The sequence below is a fragment of the Arachis stenosperma genome, chromosome 9 (genome assembly GCF_014773155.1).
Source record: "Arachis stenosperma cultivar V10309 chromosome 9, arast.V10309.gnm1.PFL2, whole genome shotgun sequence".
Classification (NCBI taxonomy): Eukaryota; Viridiplantae; Streptophyta; class Magnoliopsida; order Fabales; family Fabaceae; genus Arachis; species Arachis stenosperma.
This window is the reverse complement of record NC_080385.1, coordinates 369,194-390,469: the sequence shown is the minus strand read 5'-3', so window position 1 is coordinate 390,469 and position 21,276 is coordinate 369,194. Positions and strand designations below refer to the sequence as shown.

The window sequence follows — 21,276 nt, the reverse complement described above, 5'->3', positions numbered from 1 at the left end:
ACTAAAGAGAATTTTAGATATATAAAGTAGATTGTAGATATAGAAGTAAAGGCAAAATGTCTCTATTTCAAGATTTTTTTTCTGTCAATTCAAAATGTGTGATGGTAGCAACAGGGCCAAGCAATTTAAGATTGCTTCTTGTGAGTTGTGAGAACTCGTTCTAGAAGAATGTCCCATAAACCCATCTAAAAGTACACTGAAACTTACACAAGAACATAAAGTTTATGCTTAACATTTTGAATGGCTTTTATAACAGACTTCATTTAATTCAACAATGATAAAAACATTTTTTCAAGTACACAAGGACAATGGTGATCATGCACAGCCTACATGAGTAATACAGAGTGATAAAGGTTCAGTAGAGTTTCTACTTAGCTGGTCATATCACCAAGATGATGATGACAAACTTTTACTTAACACCAAACAACATCAATCTCACGTGCTTAAATTCCATGCCAGGAGTTAACTTTCATTTACTTCCATATATCACTATCATTGACATACAACATCTGCACAAAAGCATTGGACAGTATCTGCTGTTAAAACTGAGACTTGTCAAGACTGTCAAAGTAAGGATGATCAAGTGCTGCCTTGGCAGAGATTCTCTCAGCGGGATTATACTTGAGCATTTTCTGCACGACGAAATATCTAGTATAGTCAGTCCTAAGTTTGTACAGAAAATAAGTAAACGTATTATTATAGCCAAATTGAAGGTAACATGAATTCTAGTTATTTCAAATGCTACAATAGATAATACTTCCCAAGCAACACCTTGTGAGCTACTTCAGATAACTTAAAAAACTTTAGATATATTACTATGCAGAGCACTGTTTAACAAATGCTATTCAAGTCCAGTCCAGACCAGTTCAACCTTTGAACTAATATTAGAACTGCGAGTTTCTACCACTATTAGAATGTAAAGTGAGAAACTAATCATCTTGCACCCTTGCATCAATAACTTCATTGTGTTTAGGCCCTAACATTGTTGCTTTACAGTTATCTGTCCTCACTTTAGAGGATCCTATTCTTAGGAACTCATTAGAATAATGCTTTTATAGAGGAACACTAACCGTGAGAAGGTCTACCCCATCAGGTCCCAAAGTTGGCACAGTCCTCGCCAAGTTCTGAGGTTCCCACTTTGGGTAGGTATGCCAATCACGAAGCGAAGTAACTCCTGGCCATTGCTCCTCAGTTGGAGTTCCCAAAATCCTGGAAAGAACAAATTCAAAAAAAAGTAATTAGTATGAGTGAAAAGGCAGAAGAAAAATTTTCCTTTTTCCAAAAAGCTATCATTCTTTCCACATAGCAAGCAAGATATGGATGAAATTGGCCACATGCTTTTACTAGGAATGAAAGTTATGAGTCAGTAGAATGATTATTGCAAAGTGATAGTTATACTTGAATATGTTAAGAAGCTGTTGAAACTCAGAATCCCCTGGAAACAGTGCTTGCCTTCTCACCATTTCAGCTGCAAAACCAAATTCAGTTGGGCCAAATCAAGTAGTATGAAAAATCAATTATCAATTATAAGTTTATAATAACTGCAAGATTAAACATGATGTTTGAGAGTTTCAAAATCAATTGCAAAAGCAAAAAATAAGTACATTATACAACTATATACTAACCAAAGATGCACCCAACAGACCACATATCAACCCCAGTGGAGTAATGGGTGGTTCCAAGCAAGACCTCAGGAGCTCTATACCAAAGGGTAACAATCTCATGAGTGTAACTCTTGAGAGGGACAGTGAAGGCTCGTCCAAGTCCAAGATCAGCAATCTTGAGAATCCCTTTTTTCTGGTCGAGGAGGAGGTTCTGAGGCTTGAGGTCACGGTGAAGGACACCATGACTATGGCAATGTGCAACACCCTTGCATAGCTGGAAAAGGAAACTCTGGATTAGGGCAGCAGGGAGTGGCCTTGGATTCGAGCCCTTGCGGTGCGAATCAATAAACTTCTTGAGGTCAGTGTCAAGGTACTCAAAGACAAGGTAGAGTAGGGGCTTGGTGGTGGCCGAGGCCGGGGCCGATTTAGGGACCTTGTCGACATGCTCCACGGATAAAAGGCGGACAATGTAGATAGACTGAGACAGCATTTGAAGGAGGGAGACCTCCCTAAGGGCGGTCGGAGGGACACCTTCCTCATCCATCTCCAACCGTGTCTTCTTCAATGCAACAATTTGTCCAGTGGCCTTCTCTTTCGCCTTGTAGACTTTGCCATATGTTCCTTCCCCAACCTTCTCCAACTTCTCGTACTTGTCCATTCAGAATCTCAATTAATCAATTCCCTTCTCCTACACCACAAACATCACACATAAAAAATAATTCCAATTTCAAATTAAATAGTTTTGAACAAGAACAAGATATGTGTATAAAGCAAGAACAAGAACAAGAACATCAACCACCACTGCAGTAGAAAGATTTTGAAGAATTGTGCATATGATAATTACCTAATAACGAAACACGATAATAGAACTCCACACATATGATGATATGAATATGAATAAGAATGAGAATGAGAATGAGAATGAGAATGAAAATGAAGCACAATAGGAAACACAGTATCTACTATTCGAATTCAGATAGATCCATAGGCGGTTAGAACCTACTTGGGAGAGCGAAAGAAGAACAACGGCTATTTGGTGCTGATGACTGATGGGTAGATCTGACTCTCTGAGTGCCGCGCCCCCTTTTTAATTTTCAAAATTCTGAACCACTTTCTACGCAAATTAAATTAATTGATTGGGTCTCTAATTTGGACTTCTGGTTTGGGCCTTTGAGTCCATTTCAGTTTGGGCTTACCCATTTCAAGCTTCTTGACTAACCTGCGAACTGTTCAGCAGCGAGATGGACCTCAATCTCAGTACAGGAATCGAAGCACGGAAATCTCAGCTATCATCGCGACGGCCAGAGAAGACAGCCATGGATCGGGTTGGGCATAGTAGGTTTCAAATCCGGATTGGGTTGGATATTGGGCTTCTGTTTTGGGTCTGGGCTAGGTTGGTGGCCCGGTCCCTGACCAAAAAACAAGTGCTCCAATTTGAGAAGCTAAAAGCAATTGACATTATGACCAATGAGGTGCGGCCAAAAACAATTGAGTATGCTCATAGATTATTGACCTAGAATTACATGCATGTGGTAGCTAGCTAGATATACTTAACCTAGTTCAACTAATCATCTTAAGTAGGGACATGACAAATTATTTGAGGAGTTTCAATTAATAAAACTATATTATATATCAAAGTTTGTTTAACAAACTTAACATATAGTTTGAATTATAGAAAGGTATCTATTTGATGATAGGCTTAGGGTAAGTTTAGATAGATCCATAAGTAATTTTTTTTTATTTTTTAATTTATGAAAAGTTATGACATTAATATTTGGTACAACTTTTAAAATCAAATTATAACTTTTCAAAAGGTTATTTAAGTGTTTATGAAGAAGTTTAAAAAAAAATCATTTCTCTTATAATAATTTTTTTTATTATTTTTCTTTTAAAATAAATACCTTTAGAACTAAAAACCAAACACAAAATAACTTAATTATAAACTACTTTTAATATAAAGATTTATTATTTAAGTTCTTTTTTTAAAAAGAACATAATTATGCTGTTTACCCAAATCGAACCTTAATAAAATTAAAAGAGAATATGAATATATAAATAGGAATATCACTAACCTCACCCTTTGTCATAGACTCATAGCCTCGCTTAAACATGCTTAACAATGCCAAATAACTTTGCTTTGATTTGTAAAGAATATATTATTATTATTAGCTTTTATTTAGAAGCTAATAACATACCAAAAATCATATGGAAAACCAACAAAAGATGCCCGCATTGGCCTATGGACTCTTATTCTTGCGGCACAAAAGCTTAGATCTACATTTTTTTTGGTAGCAATAAGGTTTAAATATAAGATTAGAGTAAAAGAAAAAATAGTTTGTAACAATGCAGAAAAATAATTATTCTTCTGATTAATCATTTTAATTATCTTACCAGCTTTTAGGGTAAATAAAAAGAAAACATATGTAAAATAAGATAGTAAATGTAATGTATTCACATTTTTATAAATTATAATCAAGGTTCTAAAAGTCAGATCGGTCATTAAATCGCTCTAATTATTGGTTTATTGATTTATTGGTTCAACCGACTCAATCGTAATTTAACCAAAAAACCGTTTAATAATAAACACCTGATTCTATGAAAATTCAAGGAATAGAGCAACTGGTTCTAAACACTCTTCTACTGCATTTTTTACTTCAAAAGGGGATCATAAACTAGTACTATGAATAAACAAACTACAATGATATGTAGTGCCAAAAATAGGCCAATGATGAAATAATAAAGGGTTTCTCTCTTCAATTCTATGTTCAAGCTTGTGGCGGACCAAAATCAACAGAGTAATAGTGTTGAAATAGTCTTCCTTCTTAATTCTTATATACCTCAGAATTTTCTACAAAATGAAAATTGAACACAACAGTGCAACACACAGCCTTAAAACAAAAACAAAAACAACACTCAGAAATCATCACCTCTTCCAAACACAGCCTTAAAACAAAACAGAACAACATTCAGAGTTTGATCATTAATCACAAAAAATAGAGTTCTGAAACAAAACAAAATTAGCAGAACAACATTCAGAGTTTGAACATTGATCACAAAAAATTGATTTCTGAAACAAAACAAACAATCAACAAAACAATGAAAACAGAACTTTTTTTCCTTCAGAAGAAGAAAACAATGAAAACATGAAGCATATAATAAATCAATGATCACCAATATCCGGCAATAATCTCAAAGACAACCATAAATCCACAGCAACAATTTAGCAAATAAACAAGAACAAGACCTAAATAGGAAATCGAACAAATTAAATGGCAGCAACCTAACAATTTAGCAAATTAAAACAACAGCAGCCCAACAATTTAGCAAATTATCAACTTAACAAGTTCAAGAACAGAAAATCACAGCAAAAACAAAAAAAATTAAAAGTAACGGAAGAACAACGGAACAACAACACAAGAACAATTAGCAAATTAACAAGTTCACACTAACAGTTAAAATTTAACGGAAGAACACTAATGCAAGTGGAATCATCATGCTAATATGTTTTTTGCAAAGATGCTATTTGTCCAGCTACAATTTCCTCATTATTGAGATCCAATTATTCTAATTTCACATGCAATCAACTTACTAAGTTTCTAAAAGCTAGAAATTATAAAACCAACCAGAAATGGTTAAAGCATTTCATCAAACATGTTGAGTGCGGTAAAATTAAAACGAAATAAGAGAATTCAAAGCTTAAGATCAATGTGATAGGGAAGAGAACATAACTATTTTAACTTTAATTCAGTCTATGAAAAAATCCAAACCACTACCAAATCAAATAATTACTTATTGTAATAGAAATAAGAAGTTGCAGAGTTTGAAGCAGAGTATTGGTGCTGTGTGAGTGTATTGTCTGGTGGCGGGTTTAGGGAACTCACGGCGGCGACAAAAGAGAGCAGTTCCGACGTCTAGGTGGAGCGTGCGGGTTGGTCGCAGAGTTTGAAGCAGAGAAACGTGGCTTCCGGACTTACGCGAATGCGAACTCGAACGGTGAACGGCTAGTGAACGCGAACGGTGAACGCCGAAGAACGCGAACAAAGACGACAGCTGAACGAAGAAGCGAACGTGAACGGCAAACAAACGGCGACGGAAGCGCGGCTGAGAAGACAAAGACGACGGACGCGGAGCTCGAGGAAGCAGCCGCGATCGGTGACAGCGAACAGGGATTGAAGACTTAGAGCAAGAAGGAAGATAGATAGACGGACGGATGGCGAACTTCGAGTGCGACGGACGGCGGTAGTATGCCACTCCTTGCGGCGGTGGTGTAGGCTTACAGTGCTAGGGTTTTTTGGCTGGGTTTGTGTGATTTCTTTCTGAACGAACGAAAGAAAGGGAGGAAGGGAGAAAGAAACGTAGGAGCTTCCGTTTTTGTGTAAACCGGCCGTGTTTCGGTTCGCTCCGACCGTCCGGTCTGTGTCGGTTTAATGGTTTTTTATCGATTTTCTGATCAGCGGTTTTATATGTGACCGGATTATTAATGTTGTCGGTTCAAAATTAAACCGATCTGACTGGTCGATCTAATTCGATTTCTCAAAACCATGATTTTAATACACTAAAAATATAAAATATTTTACGTAATCATTCAATCGTATTTATTCTTGGAAGCCACTTCGATAAAGATACTAAAAATGTCTTTTTTTTAAGATGTTTACATGTGTCATGATATTATTGGACATCTTTATTAAATTGATTAATAATTTATTTTTTAATAAATTATAATAAAATTGGTTTATTATAGCAACAATAATAAATCCAATTGTCCGCATTATAATTGTTAGATTCGATTTGATTTGATCGATTTACACAATCTAAACCGAATCATGTTTAAAGTTTTTTATAAAAAGACAAATATATCCTGATTTTGTTTTTAAAAAAAAATCATGATCTAGTGGGTTATGTAAATTGGTCAATTTGACCGGATCTGATAACAATTAGATTTATTGTTATTGTTATAAAAAAATCGATTTTATTATAATTTGTTAAAAATTTAAAAATAATTGGTTCATTAATACGTCCAATAAATATCTTTACAAAAAGATGTTTTACGCATTTTTATTAAAGTATCCTCCTTTGTTCTTTTAAATAATCATTTAAGTAGTCAATATAAAAAATAATTATTTTCATTAATATTATGTGATATAATTAAATATACATATAAAATTATTTTATATTAATAATATATTAAAATTAAATTCAAATTTTAGAAATATGAAAATATACCATAATTCAAATAAATTTAATACAAATAAGAAAAGAACAAATGAGTAAAGGTATAAAACTAACACAAAATAAATGACATAAGCAAAGTCAAGAGGAAACACTAGTCAATTAATAAAAAAGAGAGAAAAACAAGAAAGGCAATTAATAAAAATTATAAAAATATTATTTATATATTAAAATTAATTATTAATATATTTAGATATAAATATATATATATATATAATTTAATTTAATTTTAATATATATTTATATTTTAATATATATTTTATATTAATAATTGACTTTAACAATTAATTTTAATATAGACATAATATAACCCTAAGAATTATTGTTATGGAGAGAGGGCTTAAAGACGGCCACAATAAAAACGCAGAAATAGTTGCCGTCCAAATGGCGAAAATAACCATTTTGGTAGTACCGTCCATTTCCATTTTAATGGATTTTGGTAGTACCGTCCACCATTTCCCCCATCATCCTTCTTATCAAATCCTTTCATTCACTCAACTACCAACTGCATTAACAGCTCATCCAAATTTCTTATTTAAGTCCCACTATTCATTAATTCACACTTTTTTATCAATTTCTACCCATCAAACAATTCTTACCATTGCTTTCAACGTAGAAATATTTACTCATCACTATGTACTTCATAAGGGAATTTAATCATTTATTTACTTAAATATTCAAATCCTATTATATAATAGATAAAAATGATTTAATTATTTCCACCGTCATTAGTACTATCTCTGAGAATGTACTTTTATGTATGTAATAATATATATTAAAATTCAGAGACAGAACTAGAGAATGACTAAAAATATTTATATAATAAAATAATATTAAAATAAAATTTAAAAAGAATAAAACTAAAATTTATATATAATTTATATATAAAAAGTTAAAATTAGAGAGGTCATTGTCTTTTTTTCTGTCTATGTAATTCCGCCATCACAGTATAAAAACTAAACTAATTAAAAACTTATTCTTCACATAATATAATAATACAATTAAAAGTTAGTGAATTTCTTTAAACATATAATTAGAGGTCAATTAATATATATACTAAATTTAGTTACTAAAATCAAGTATTAAAATAAAATATACATTAAAATCAAGTTTATAAAAGATTAATCACTTGTTAATGATAGTCTCTTAAATAACCATTATTTGTAAAAAAATATTAATCTTGTTCTTCATTTAATTAAAGAGTATTATTATAATTAAAAAGCAAGATTGATAAAGCATTTTGCACGTTTTATAAAAGTAGAGTAACCCTAATGGAAATGGAAATAGTAATAAGAGTGAAGATATGTAGGACGATTTATTAGACCTACTTTTTTCACTCTCGACCACTATATATATTGTTACTAATTAATGCCATTCTTATTGGATGAGACTTGGTCATATATTCATATATAAATATAATAACTCTCTTCCTCAATTCTATATGCTTGTGCATATTAAGTAGGAACAGAGCCACATTACTGTGCTTAATTCTCTCTCTCTCTCTCTCTCTCTCTTCTCTCATCATTCATTCATTGATGATGGCGAAGAAGAAAACCCTCATCATCAAGAATAATGATAGTAATAGTAGTTCTTCTTCTTCTGCTCCCACACCATCAAAGAAAGTTGTGAAAAAAAGAACCCGCAAAACCATTCCAAGAGATTCACCTCCTCAACGAAGCTCTGTCTACCGTGGTGTCACTAGGTATATATATATATATATATATATTTTTTTTATTTCTAATTTATGCTTAATCTTATATATGTTTATAATTTATGTTTTTTTTAATGAAAACTTTCAATTCTCTCTATATATATTTTAATAACAATCAAATAATATGTCTCTGTGTTTCTGTCTCTGCGTATATGATGATAGACATCGATGGACGGGTCGTTACGAAGCTCATTTGTGGGACAAGAATTGTTGGAATGAATCACAGACTAAGAAAGGAAGACAAGGTATGTATGTATATGTATGTATTTGGGATGATTTTTTTTTAATTTTTTTCACTAATTATGATGTTATTTTTTGGAATGTGTTGGTTGGTTGATGATGGCAATGCTAAACACATACACAACTGGATGAATTGCAGTATATCTAGGTATGATTTTGAGACTTAGTATATATTATTATTTTTTGAATGTAATAATTTGGTCAAAGTGAGAGTTATTAATAGGAGAATATAGTGAATGTTAATTAATATAATTTGGTTATATCTAAATTGGGGTGGGAAGTTGAAAAGTGGTATAAAGTGGTGGATGATTTTATTGAGGGGTTTGTTATGGTTGGTTAGGAGCATATGATGATGAAGAAGCGGCTGCACGTGCTTATGACTTGGCAGCATTGAAGTATTGGGGCCAAGAAACCATACTCAATTTCCCAGTAATTAATTACTAATTACTAATTACTAATTACTTACTCTTTTTTATTTTTATTATATATTCTAATGTCATTTCAAAAGTTTGTTTGATTAATGTGAAATTCATTTGATCTTAGGCATCAAATTATCAAGAGGAGCTCAAGGACATGGAGGGACAGTCTAAAGAAGAATACATTGGATCCTTAAGAAGGTTTAATTAATTACTCTTTTTTTATTTATTATTATTTTGAAACTATTGAAGCCATTTCTTATGATAATTTCATTGGTGATATGCAGAAAAAGCAGTGGATTCTCAAGAGGAGTCTCAAAATACAGAGGGGTAGCAAGGTATTTCTCAAGATTCATTGCTTCTTTCTATTTGTTGCAAAATTGCTTCCATGTTTTAGTGGGATTTTAATCTTTGATTAATAATATAATTAAAAAAAAAATGTTATTTGTACACTAAAATTAACTATTAAAATCAACTACTATATATATTATTTAACTTATTTTTAATATATATTTATACTAATAGCTAATTTTAGTGTATCCATAACATAATTGAATAACTAATGATAGATTCATTCAAAAATTAACTTTTTCAAGACACCAAAAAATTAAGGGATAATTATTTTTTTGTGTTAAGGGATAATTAATTAATTTATTTATAAATGTGAGTGGGCCTACGGCCCATAAAGAGAAAGGAGCAAACAACACTGAAGGGATACTCTTCAAAAATACTATAAATTGATAAATACTTTAATTTGTATTTAGTGGAAAGAGTTAGGTATTACATTCAAAGGCATAATGTTATGTAGCTGCAATTGATATGCTTTTTTCAGTTGAATTTTAAAATTGTAAATAAGTTTAGTGTTAGATATTTATATTGTGTAAACTATAAAGTTCATTTTTTTTAACCTTAACGACTCTATTAGTGATAAAGATACAGGAGGTAGATTTTTTCAATTTTTTATTTAAGAAAGTAAAATATGATTCTTATTATTAATTTTTTAAGTAAGATAAAAAAATATTAAAAGATTAGATATTATATTTTATTCTCTCAATTAAAAAAATTTGAGAAGATCCATTCGTTCAGTATTAATATAATAACTTTATTGTCAACCAAATAATTGTTTGACTTTTTGCCTTATTTCAAGATATTTTTTTTCTAACCAAATTTCTATAATCTTAAAATAATATAGCTCAAAATAAACTTTATTACTAACTGAAAAATATAAATTATTTCAAAATGGAACTAAAAAAGTGACAGAAACTTTTTATAACCAATTAAATAATTTAAATCATGACTTTGTTTGAATTTGGAAAGTGGCACATATGTATAGGAACACATCAAATGCTAAATTTTTTTTTTTTGTTATTTTTTTATGTGATATTGACACACACTAAGTTAAACTATTATGGGTTTCAATTTTCAGCAAAGAAATATGCATAGGGTAGAACTTTTGTCAATGTGTGTTGTCTGAATAGGTTCTTTCAACCCTTGATATCCACAAATTCGGTTATTTAACAATCAATATTAATTCATAATAGGACAATAATTGAAGTTGCATCATGATCCAATTATAATAGTATCACATTATTAATTATTTATATGCTATACTTTATATATATAGGAGCACTTTATACAAAACATAGAGTATATATTTTGTGAAAATTAAATTAATATTATGTATAAAAATGGTGGTAAGTAAAATACTTTGGATTTTGATTATAGACACCACCACAATGGAAGATGGGAAGCTAGAATTGGCAGGGTCTTCGGCAACAAATATCTATATCTTGGAACTTATGGTAATTTTATTTTATTATTTAATGTGATCTAATTATATTTTAAGGTGCATGCACATGGAAATTAATGCTATTCTCTTTTCATTATTGAAATATTCTATTATTATAAAACATAATAATAATTTTTTCATTGAAATATGACAGACAAATAAGTTGAACTAACCGGGAAAAAAAGCAGAACCAAACAATCTATATAAAGTGACAAATTAATATTGTAAACTAAAACTAGTAGACTATATCAAAATTCAAAATTATTAATGGCAATAACATGGAGTAGATAATATGAATATGGGTTTTCTTTTTGGGATAGAATGAATTATGGTTTATTTTTAATTTTCTTCACTAGAAAAGAAAACTAACAGGTGTACTTTTGGAGATTGGTGTTTTGATTAAATTTGGGTCTTATATGAAAGAAAGGCTGAAAATATAACTTATATTACTAATATTTTGCTATTCTATTTTAGTAAAAAAATTATGGAGTAAATTATTAAATTAATACTAAAAAATTTACACTGTTGAAAAAAATAATCCTAAAAATTATTAATGACAAATAAATCTTTAAAAGATTTAAAAATGCAAAAAAAAAAGAACTAAATATTAAATCTATATTTTAGAAAAATACTTTAAAGATTAGATTTTGATAAATTTTTTGTAAGTATTATTAGAAAACTAAAATTTTTTCATTTTTTTAAATTTAGTAAAATTTAATAATTTTATGCTAAACAAATTTTTTATTGTGAATGACTAAATTATTTTAAAAAATACAAATAATTAATAATTTAGAGAATAATTTTTTTCAAATTTTTTGTATATCTTTTAAATATTTATTCGAATATTGTCAAAAAAATTTTGATCAATTTGATAAGTAGTTTGATAAATGCAAAAGTACTTTTGTTATTTATAAAAATATAATATTTACTAGTTATTTTATTACATTTTTAAATCATTCAAACAAAATTATTGATAATATCTTTTAAATTTTTTTGTCAAAGATTAAATTTTTCAGATATCAAATTGCTAGTTATCTCAAAAATTATGGGATATATTTAATAGTATATTTCCATATCTATTAAAGCATGCAACAAAAAGTATATGTCACCCTAAAAACAAAAGATGGATGAACAATTAAATATACAGTACTTGTTTTTAATTAGGATAAACAAATGGAACAAACTACTTAAGAGATTTAATACTAATTAGGTCACTTAATAGGCTTTGTACTCTGTGCCTGAAATTTTGGAAACCCATTTGACTATTCCTTCAAAATTCCAATCCCTACCTGAAAGTACCTACTCACTTCATTTAACTATAGAGGGTCCCACATATCAAAGCAAATAATAGTACAATTAGAAAATTCAAAAACATGAATCATCAAATCTTGTTGGTTGGGATGTAGATCACCAAACTTCAACTGCTTAGTAAAGCCATTTAATTTTATATACATGATGACATCATTCTCTCTTAGTGTTATATGTGGTTTGGAGATTGATTTTAGTACACTAAACATTACTTTAAACATTGATATTTTTATCTAATTAAAGTCATTCTTTGGTATAATTATTAGGTAATATATGACAAAGATAAACTAGTTTCTTGACAATATATGGTTGACCATTTATGCTATTTTATGAATTTAATTTTACAAATTTATAATTTAAAATATTTTAGGTTAAATTACACAGTTGGTTCCTACACTTTAAGTGAAATTGTAAATTGATTTTTACACTTTAAAAATTTATAATTAGGTCCCTAAAGAGAATTAAAATTTGTAATTTAGTCCCATCGGTCAAAAAGTGTTGATTTAACAGAATATTCTCAGAATATACTAAAAATATTCTGTTAAAATAGAGAATATGCTAAAAATATTCTGTTAAATCAAACACTTTTTAAATGATGGAAACTAAATTGTAAATTTTAATTGTTTTTAGGGATTCAATTATAAATTTTTAAAGTGTAGGGATCGATTTGCAATTTCACTGAAAGTGTAGAGACTAACCGTATAATTTAACCAATATTTTATAATGCAATAATGTGTTTCCAAATGTTATGTTTTGAAACAGCTACACAAGAAGAAGCTGCTATGGCATATGACATGGCTGCCATAGAATATCGTGGACTTAATGCTGTTACAAACTTTGATCTTAGCCATTACATCAATTGGCTACGTCCTAAACTCCAAGAAATTCAGAAAAACCCTAGCCATAATAATCAAGAACAATCATCTAGTGGTTCCGAACTCGATAATAATCAATTAGTATTTGGTTATGATCAGGCCGGCTTAACCACTAGCGAAACTGGGTCTGAAGACTCGACCCAGTTTAAAACTGGTGGTGAAACCGTGCCAACTTCGGCACTTGAGATTCTCTTAAAATCATCGAAATTAAAAGAAATGTTAGTAAGAAATTCCGTCGACGAAGATAATCTTCACTCTCAAACATCTTCGGAATCGAACCCTACTCCTCGGCGCACATTTCCGGAAGACATTCAAACGTTCTTTGAGAGCCATGATTCCAATATCTACAATGAAAATGATGACATTATATTTGGCGAATTGGGCTCAATTTCAGCACCATTTTTTCATTATGAGCTTGATGCTTGATTTGAAAGAAAAAAAAAATACTTAATTAGCATGATTCTTTGTTCATCGAAGCAAAGAGGATGATGCTAAGGGGCCTAGATCAACAGTTTAATTATATGATCGTCATAGATTCTTTAAATTGAATTACTTTACTTTTTTTTTCTTTTTTTTTTTTCCCAAACAAACATATGACAAATAGGAGAGTTTGCAGATTGTATTTGGTGAAATATGGAAATTATTTCTTACAATTGTTGTGATCTAACAATGCAAGAAGGTACGTAAGTGCTTGACTAATTTTAACATTTTTTTTTTAATTTGTTTATTTTCTCCATTTTCTATTACTGCTTTTTTGTATTTATTTTATTTTTTTATTATTATTATTCAAAATATAAACTGGTCATTATCCCCTAACAAATGATGTGATTTATGTTAACCAAAAAAAAAGAAGAAGAATGGGAGCTATACCCAAAAAAAAAAGGTCATCTAATACATTCAATTTCATGCATATAGTTATATATATCTTGATCGGCCCAAAAGGCATGTTGGCATTTTTTGATGCAGAATATTATTTGTGGGGTTACAAATTAAATATGAGAGGCACCGTCATTCTTATGAAAAAAGAAACAAGATATTAAAATGAACATAATCCAAATTTCCATCATATAAAAACACCATTATTACCCCAACTACTCACCATAGGGGAAGTTAGTTGTTGGGAGTTGGAAGGGAGGTGATATGCTATGAAAAAAAAAAAATTATTTGTAGGCTTTTACATATTTACGATTTTTATTATTTTAGTTCTTCGAATTTAAGATTTATTATATTGGTATTTGAGATTTTTTTTAAAGTTCTAGATACTATATTTATTTTTGGACTCTTTTTAGTTTTGAATCAACGAACAAATGTTTGTTCGTTTTGGTGCTTAAACAAGACAAAAATTGATATTATTTTAGAGAATAAGAAAAAATAAATCAATTTGTACATCATATAAACTCTTTTTTGTTTTCTCATTTTGTCTTATTTAAGTTTCAAAATAAAACAACCCTGTTTAGCCTTATATCTAAAATGATAAGTAAGAACTATAGTTTAATATTTTGTTTGCTGATCCAGTGCTTAAAAAGATCATATAATATCTAAATCTAAATTTTAAAGACTAATATAATAAATTTTATATTTAAAAAATTAAAATAATAAAAATTATGAATTTAAAAGACTACTTTAAAAATAAAAAAAAGAAGGGTTCATTACTTAAATTTGAGAATTCAAAGAAGCTAGAGAATATAACTTTCAAAAACTCTGGCCTAATACATAAAAAAAGAGTAATTGATGAAAAAAATAGGTCACTTATTTGAAAAATAAAAAATTGGTTTAAAAGAATTTTTGACGGTCATTTTTTTAAAATAATTGATTTAAAAGATTAGGCCAATAATTTTTAAAAGAATGTCTAAAGATATTTTTGACGTTAATTTTTTTTTTTCATGATTATTAACTATTGAGGGAGGATACTTTAACAATTTGACACTTATATATTGATTGCCAAATATATTTTATAAAATCAATTATTTTTAGTACATTTTTTTTTTCATATACTGTATTATAGGCGAAAATATGTTTTGAGTAAAGTACGAAAGTGTAACGCTCATTAAAAAATGACATGTTATTAAGGATGAGCCACTACATCATTATGCCGTCTAGTCCCTCGATATACATTTTGTACATGAGTGAAATTCAATTAGATTTTTAATATCGTCTTAAACTAATTAATTTTGATTTAAATAGTTCGATGAGTAATTTACTAGTTAAACTCCCAACTTAATAATCCGATACCTTAATAATCAAGTTGATTTCTAAATCAATTCTGATAATTATGATTGTGGTTATCGTTGTTATAGTGGTGAAGAGTTCTTGAGATAAAAAAGAGAAAGTTAGAAGGATTTTTAAATCATTAATTAGTGTTGGTACAAAAAAATTAGATTTTTTGATTAGGATGTTTCGACTCTTAATGATTTCCATTATAAGAATTAAAGATGGGTGAGTTAAAATCGGAGAAAGATGGTACAAAAAATATCGAAATCAAAATATAGTTATTACTTTTTTTTTAGTATTAAGATTTGTTACTTAATTTTTAAGTTGAGTGGAGGATATGCGTGTGAAATTTGAGGAATAAATTGAAGAGACTTGATATTTGAAGATAAAAAAAAGACGTAAGTGTTAAAATTTGGAGTTAAGATTCTTTATTGTTAAGGCAAGGTTAAGATTGAAAAAAATGAGAAAATAAGATAGTGGACAACATATTTTATGACAAGTCTATTTTTATGACGTATAAATAATAAAAAATTTGGAAGAATTTGAGGACTTCAATCAATTAGAATACTAGATCATCACATAAATTCATAAAATTTTTAGTCTCCGTAACACAACAAAAAAACATAGAGTACAAATATATATGAGTGTTAGAAGTCAATTTTTAACTTGTCTTCTTTTGCTTATTTGATTCATTGTCATTTATTTTTTTTTATATTTTCTTAATACTTTACTTTAATCCATATTTTATCCTTTCATTGTTTTCTTTATTTAATTATTTATTCTCTTATTATTCTACCATTAATAATTCTGATATAAAATTACTTTGACACTGTAATTAAATAATTTCTGAGCTAAGTTTATTCTTTTTCAAACGAATCATATTTGTTTTTTGATATTTGAAATTTTGATACAAATTTATTTTTATACTATTTGTTGAAGTTGACCAAAAAATAAGTGAAACAACTAGTTTATTGATGAAATTAATAAAATCTAGTTAATGATTTGAGTTTAGAGTATAAAGTCAATTTAATTCATATTTTTCTTTAATATAATATGATGTAAATGACAGTTTTTTTTTTTGTTTTTATTAGGGTATTTCTAATCTAATAAATCAATGATAATTTATTATGGATCAAAATTTTATTTAAGAGTTTGTTATTGATTAATAAGTTATTGTATATATAAGGCAAAATTTAAACCATCAATATTTATTTAAACAAATTAATGAATTAATTATTAGACTAATTCAACTTGCTTTAAATGATAGTTTATTGATTTCAAAATATTTAGTAATGTAATATGATTTAAATAATAAAAATTTAAAACACGTGAAAAACAGAAAAAGAGCACTTTTTTTTTTCTTGTAGAGCATAAAAGTATAAAATAAAAGTGGCTGGAGGATATGGGTTCCCAAAAAGGAGTGGCTTATGATATTTATAGCCTTTGCTGCTTCGCTGCCATTATGTTGACAACACACCAACAAAACTAGAATTAAACCACCACCACATATTTTTGACCCATTTTTAAAATTTTTTTTCTTTGAGTAAAAAAAAAAAAGGCAAACTGGTTTTTGTTTAGATTATCATTACCATTATTAATTGTAAAAAAGAGATTAATTTAAATATAATATGTTATATGAATTTAATTAGTTTGGATTTTCTGTTGTCCCATTGTTAATTCCAGTGAACAATTCTAAATTCTAAATTTTATATTATAAATTAGTTTTATTTTATTTTATTCTCAAATGTTCTTTTTTTTACTTGAGTGAATTTAATTTATTTGGATTTTATGTTGTCTTACCATCGACAGTCAATAATTTTAAATTTTAAATTTTAAATTATAAATTTTATATTTGAAATTAATTTTACTTTGTTTATTTCAAATATTGTTTTTATTATATGAAGCACTGACACTCGTTGAATTGTCGTGTTTGCGTGTCGGACACATTTTGAACACGACATTCACCGATACTCGTCCGACACACGTGTCTGTTGTATCTAACCATGTCTTAATAAAAAATAAAAAATTTATCTCTGGACACACTTGGAGTCTTTGACACACCTAAATACCATCATATGTCAACGTATTCAGTTTTATTCTTAACATATATCCTTGAAATAAATTTAGATATAGTATATATTATTATTTATTAAAAATAAATATATTTTAAATATTTGATATAATTAAAATAAGATATTAAAAATAATTAAAAAAATTAATTTATATTTTAATATCAATAAAATATCAAAATATCATAACGATTTATCTAAAAAAATACTTTATATTTTATATGTATGTGTGTCCCCATATCTTATAAGATTTTAAAATTCGCGTGTCGGCATGTCTCGAGTCGAATTGTGTCGTGTCCTGTGTCCGTGTCCGTATCCGTATCCGTACATCATAGTTAATAAATTTTATTTGAGTTTTAGATGTTTTTGTTGTTTCTAGTTTTAAATAATATTTTAATATAATATTCAATCATTTGGCTAAATAGTGTTGTCTCTTAATACTTTAATTTTTTTTAAATATATGTGTAAAATATTTATGTAAACAGCATACCCATCAAAATTAAATCTTCATATATTTTGATGATTGTGATTTAAATTGACTTTACATGCATGGTATATAATGTTATTTTACAACCCTTTGATGGTAACAAGTTTGTCGTTTAAATATAAAATACATTTATTTTGTCTGTAAATTGAGGCAATAGAAAAAGAAACATGCATCCAATGCAAATGCAATTTGAGAATGGAGACGAATTGTCTACTATTATCATTGACATATTTTTAATCAAATTCTAGCTTCTTCTTTTCTTATTTACTTTCATATAATTTATTTTTTATTATTGAACTTTGCCATATTTTATTCAATAATCTATGAATATATAACAAAAATATACGTACATATCGAAAATCAACCTTTTTATACTTATATATATGTGTTACTTTATAATTTTTTAATATATATTTCGTATTTTAATATATATTTTTTATAAATAATTAATTATTTAATGGTTACTTTTTAATTAATTTACATAACATAATTTAATATATAATATCTTCTTTCACATATAGAAATATATAAACAATAATATATACATATTATAAATTTGCAAATCGAATTGAATTGGTTAGTTAATTAGATTAATCGAAAATCGATCATCAAATTGATCAATTGATTCGGTTTAGGTAAAAAATTTAGTTGACAACAAATTAATTAAAAAAAATAGAAATATTGATTAATTAGTGTAATTGTTTAGCCATCAATCAGTTTAAATAATATAATACAAAAAAAATATATTTTATATTATAATATATTATTTTATTATATTTAATTTAATTTTAGTTAAACTTCAATTAAACTTTTGAATTTTTAATTTTATCAATAATGATCGGTTCAGTTTTTATAACATTGATACATTATATATAATAAGATCAATCCTTTTTAGCCGAATAAATTATCAAAATTTAATTTATTTTTATTTTTTCGTTAAAAAATTTTGAAAAAAAAATTTAAAAGTATAATTATAAAAAAATAATAAAAATAATTAAAATAATAAAAAATAAATTATGTCTTTTGTTAATATTTTTATATTTTTTTGTTATAATAAATATAAAATACACTAATTTAGTATATCTATATACAATATTTTTATTTATATCTCATGTCAAATATTATTTTATATTTTTATATTTCTATCTCAATGTCTCATGTAAACAAATGCAGTCATATATTTAAACTGAATTGAGTGATTTATTAAAGGGAAAGTATGAGAAGCCAATTGAATATTTGTACAATGTGTACAATGGAGGTTTATGAAGTATTAGAGATATAAATTAGTGTTACCTTTTTTCATCAGTTGAAATTTTTGGGATGAGCGGTATCATGATATGGTATTAGAATGTTAGATCCGAAAGGTCAAGAGTTTGATTATTGGTGAACCCCAAAATCAGTTTAATCTTTTGAGAAGATGTTTATTATCTCTGTACTGGTTATTCTAGATAATATGGAGATATTTATTTTATAATTTAATAGTCCATTATATACATTGTATAAATAGTCTATTATTTCCTAAGGAGATCCTTTATTAAAAAGAAAATCATCACTGTCAAATGAAAGAGTAAGAAAAAGAATATGTGATAGGCATTGGCAATAATTTCATCCTTAGATAGAAATATATAGGGTTAGTTTTTGTGCCGTACAATATGTGATAACCATGCAAATTCGAATTTTTCATCCTTATATATTACGTAGTGGACTAAACTTCTTCACTAGCTCCTTATTAGTGTGTTCCAGCTGCTTCATTGGATTGATGAGTAGTGAAAATGAAAAAAAAAAATAGAGAATCACTATCACTATTAATGACAACCAATAATAGTGCAAAATAAAAAAAGGCCAAGGTTTGTGAAGATGGAACCTCCCCCGTAAAGGATCGGAGCATAGTGATTTCTGGATGATGGAACCTCCACTACTGTGAAAGACTCATTCTTTGTAAGTATTTGAAGAATAGTGTTTACTATTAATCAAGAGTTATTATTTAGGATGTTAAAATCTGGGCCACATTATAATTTTGTGGTAATAATAAAATATGTGTTAATTATATGTGTATGAGAATTGACAAGGGTAGGTATTTGAAAAGTAAGCTTCTTAGGATATTTGTCAAAATTAAAATTTTTAAAAATATTAATTTCTTTTTAGTACAATGTATTTTTATGAAAAAAGCTTAGATGACTAATACTTTGTAAGCAAACATGCAAGTAACTATTATTCTATTTTATGTTATTTTTTCTTATATTGGCTACAAAATTTGGTCATGTGACATACTCTTTATGAAACTCTCTGCTATATATACAATTTATTCATTTTATTAATAGTAATAATAAGATAATTAGGTTTCTTAAAAATTTTGTAAAAGACTTATATAATATAGATCTTTGAGAAAAATAAAATACCAAGTAAATATCCATAAAAATATTTTGTAATACTTATAGATTTCTAAAAACAAAAAAGTCCATGAAAAATCGCAAAACTTATATAAGTTTTGGAAGAGTGGGATGGAAGATTGAGAATAATATGTTCTTTATATATAATATTGAAATATTGCATTAATTAAGTAGTCAATTCATTCGTTTATTTTTTGATATTTAATATATTTTTAGTTTGAATTCTATTTTCATTTTTCAACTGAGCATTGAATTTGAGAAAAATAGTTAAAAGACACGGACTTTCTTATATCTATGCTAACTTGAGTTGGTAGTCTTTGATATCTAATATAAAATATTAATAAATGCATAACATACATTTAACAATACTTAAAAATTTTTTTACCTTTACTAATTAAATTCGGATCCTTAAAATTTTGAATTGAGAATAAAGTGTGATCTCTCATTATTTATTTCATAAGTGAGACTAAAAATAAATATAAGAGAGAAACCATTCAAGGGTAGAAGATCACACTTTACATTCTAAAATAAAAATTTAAAATTTAGAAGATCCAAATTTTTACTAATTACTAACTAAGTCCTTTTATTAATTACTAAATTTCCTAAAAATAAAAAAAAATTATTCTCTCATCCGTTTACAAATAACAGACTATTATTTTTTATTTTCAGGAAATAATATAGTTTCAACAACTAAATAAATAAAATATATATTAATATAATAAAAAAAATAAGTAATATATATAAATATTGTAAGTGTCTGGCTCCTAAATCATAATAGTGACAAATGGAACTCTCTATTCCTCTCAAAACCAAACAAAACAAAACACTTTTACAGTGACTACTACTCTTTTCTGCTATGACTAGATTATATAAATCACACAACAATAAGAATAATAATAATAATTAATCAAATAAAAAAATATATATATATAATCATAAGAATCTTA

General features: G+C 27.4%; 2 protein-coding genes across 5 annotated transcripts; one reads left to right on the top strand and one right to left on the bottom strand.

The window, feature by feature from the left end:
• Positions 1-66: 66 nt before the first annotated feature.
• Positions 67-5,933, bottom strand: LOC130951884 (cell division control protein 2 homolog C). 3 transcript variants are annotated; one of them, XM_057880631.1, is made up of 6 exons: positions 5,486-5,933; positions 2,608-3,013; positions 1,626-2,292; positions 1,399-1,468; positions 1,071-1,209; positions 67-632 (listed from the first exon to the last, which is right to left on the bottom strand). In XM_057880631.1, the coding sequence occupies exons 3-6, from the start codon at positions 2,260-2,262 to the stop codon at positions 540-542; spliced, it is 939 nt and encodes a 312-aa protein (XP_057736614.1). In that variant the 5' UTR covers positions 2,263-2,292; positions 2,608-3,013; positions 5,486-5,933; the 3' UTR covers positions 67-539. The 3 variants fall into 3 exon arrangements, with proteins under 3 accessions (XP_057736614.1, XP_057736615.1, XP_057736616.1); XM_057880632.1 differs by lacking the exon at positions 2,608-3,013; XM_057880633.1 differs by lacking the exons at positions 2,608-3,013; positions 5,486-5,933 and adding an exon at positions 2,449-2,506.
• A 2,323-nt stretch (positions 5,934-8,256) lies between these two features.
• On the top strand, positions 8,257-13,860 carry LOC130947898 (AP2-like ethylene-responsive transcription factor At1g16060). 2 transcript variants are annotated; one of them, XM_057876611.1, is made up of 8 exons: positions 8,257-8,535; positions 8,707-8,789; positions 8,924-8,932; positions 9,125-9,213; positions 9,328-9,401; positions 9,488-9,538; positions 10,926-11,002; positions 13,060-13,860. In XM_057876611.1, the coding sequence occupies exons 1-8, from the start codon at positions 8,369-8,371 to the stop codon at positions 13,596-13,598; spliced, it is 1,089 nt and encodes a 362-aa protein (XP_057732594.1). In that variant the 5' UTR covers positions 8,257-8,368; the 3' UTR covers positions 13,599-13,860. The 2 variants fall into 2 exon arrangements, with proteins under 2 accessions (XP_057732594.1, XP_057732595.1); XM_057876612.1 differs by lacking the exon at positions 8,924-8,932.
• Positions 13,861-21,276: the final 7,416 nt, after the last annotated feature.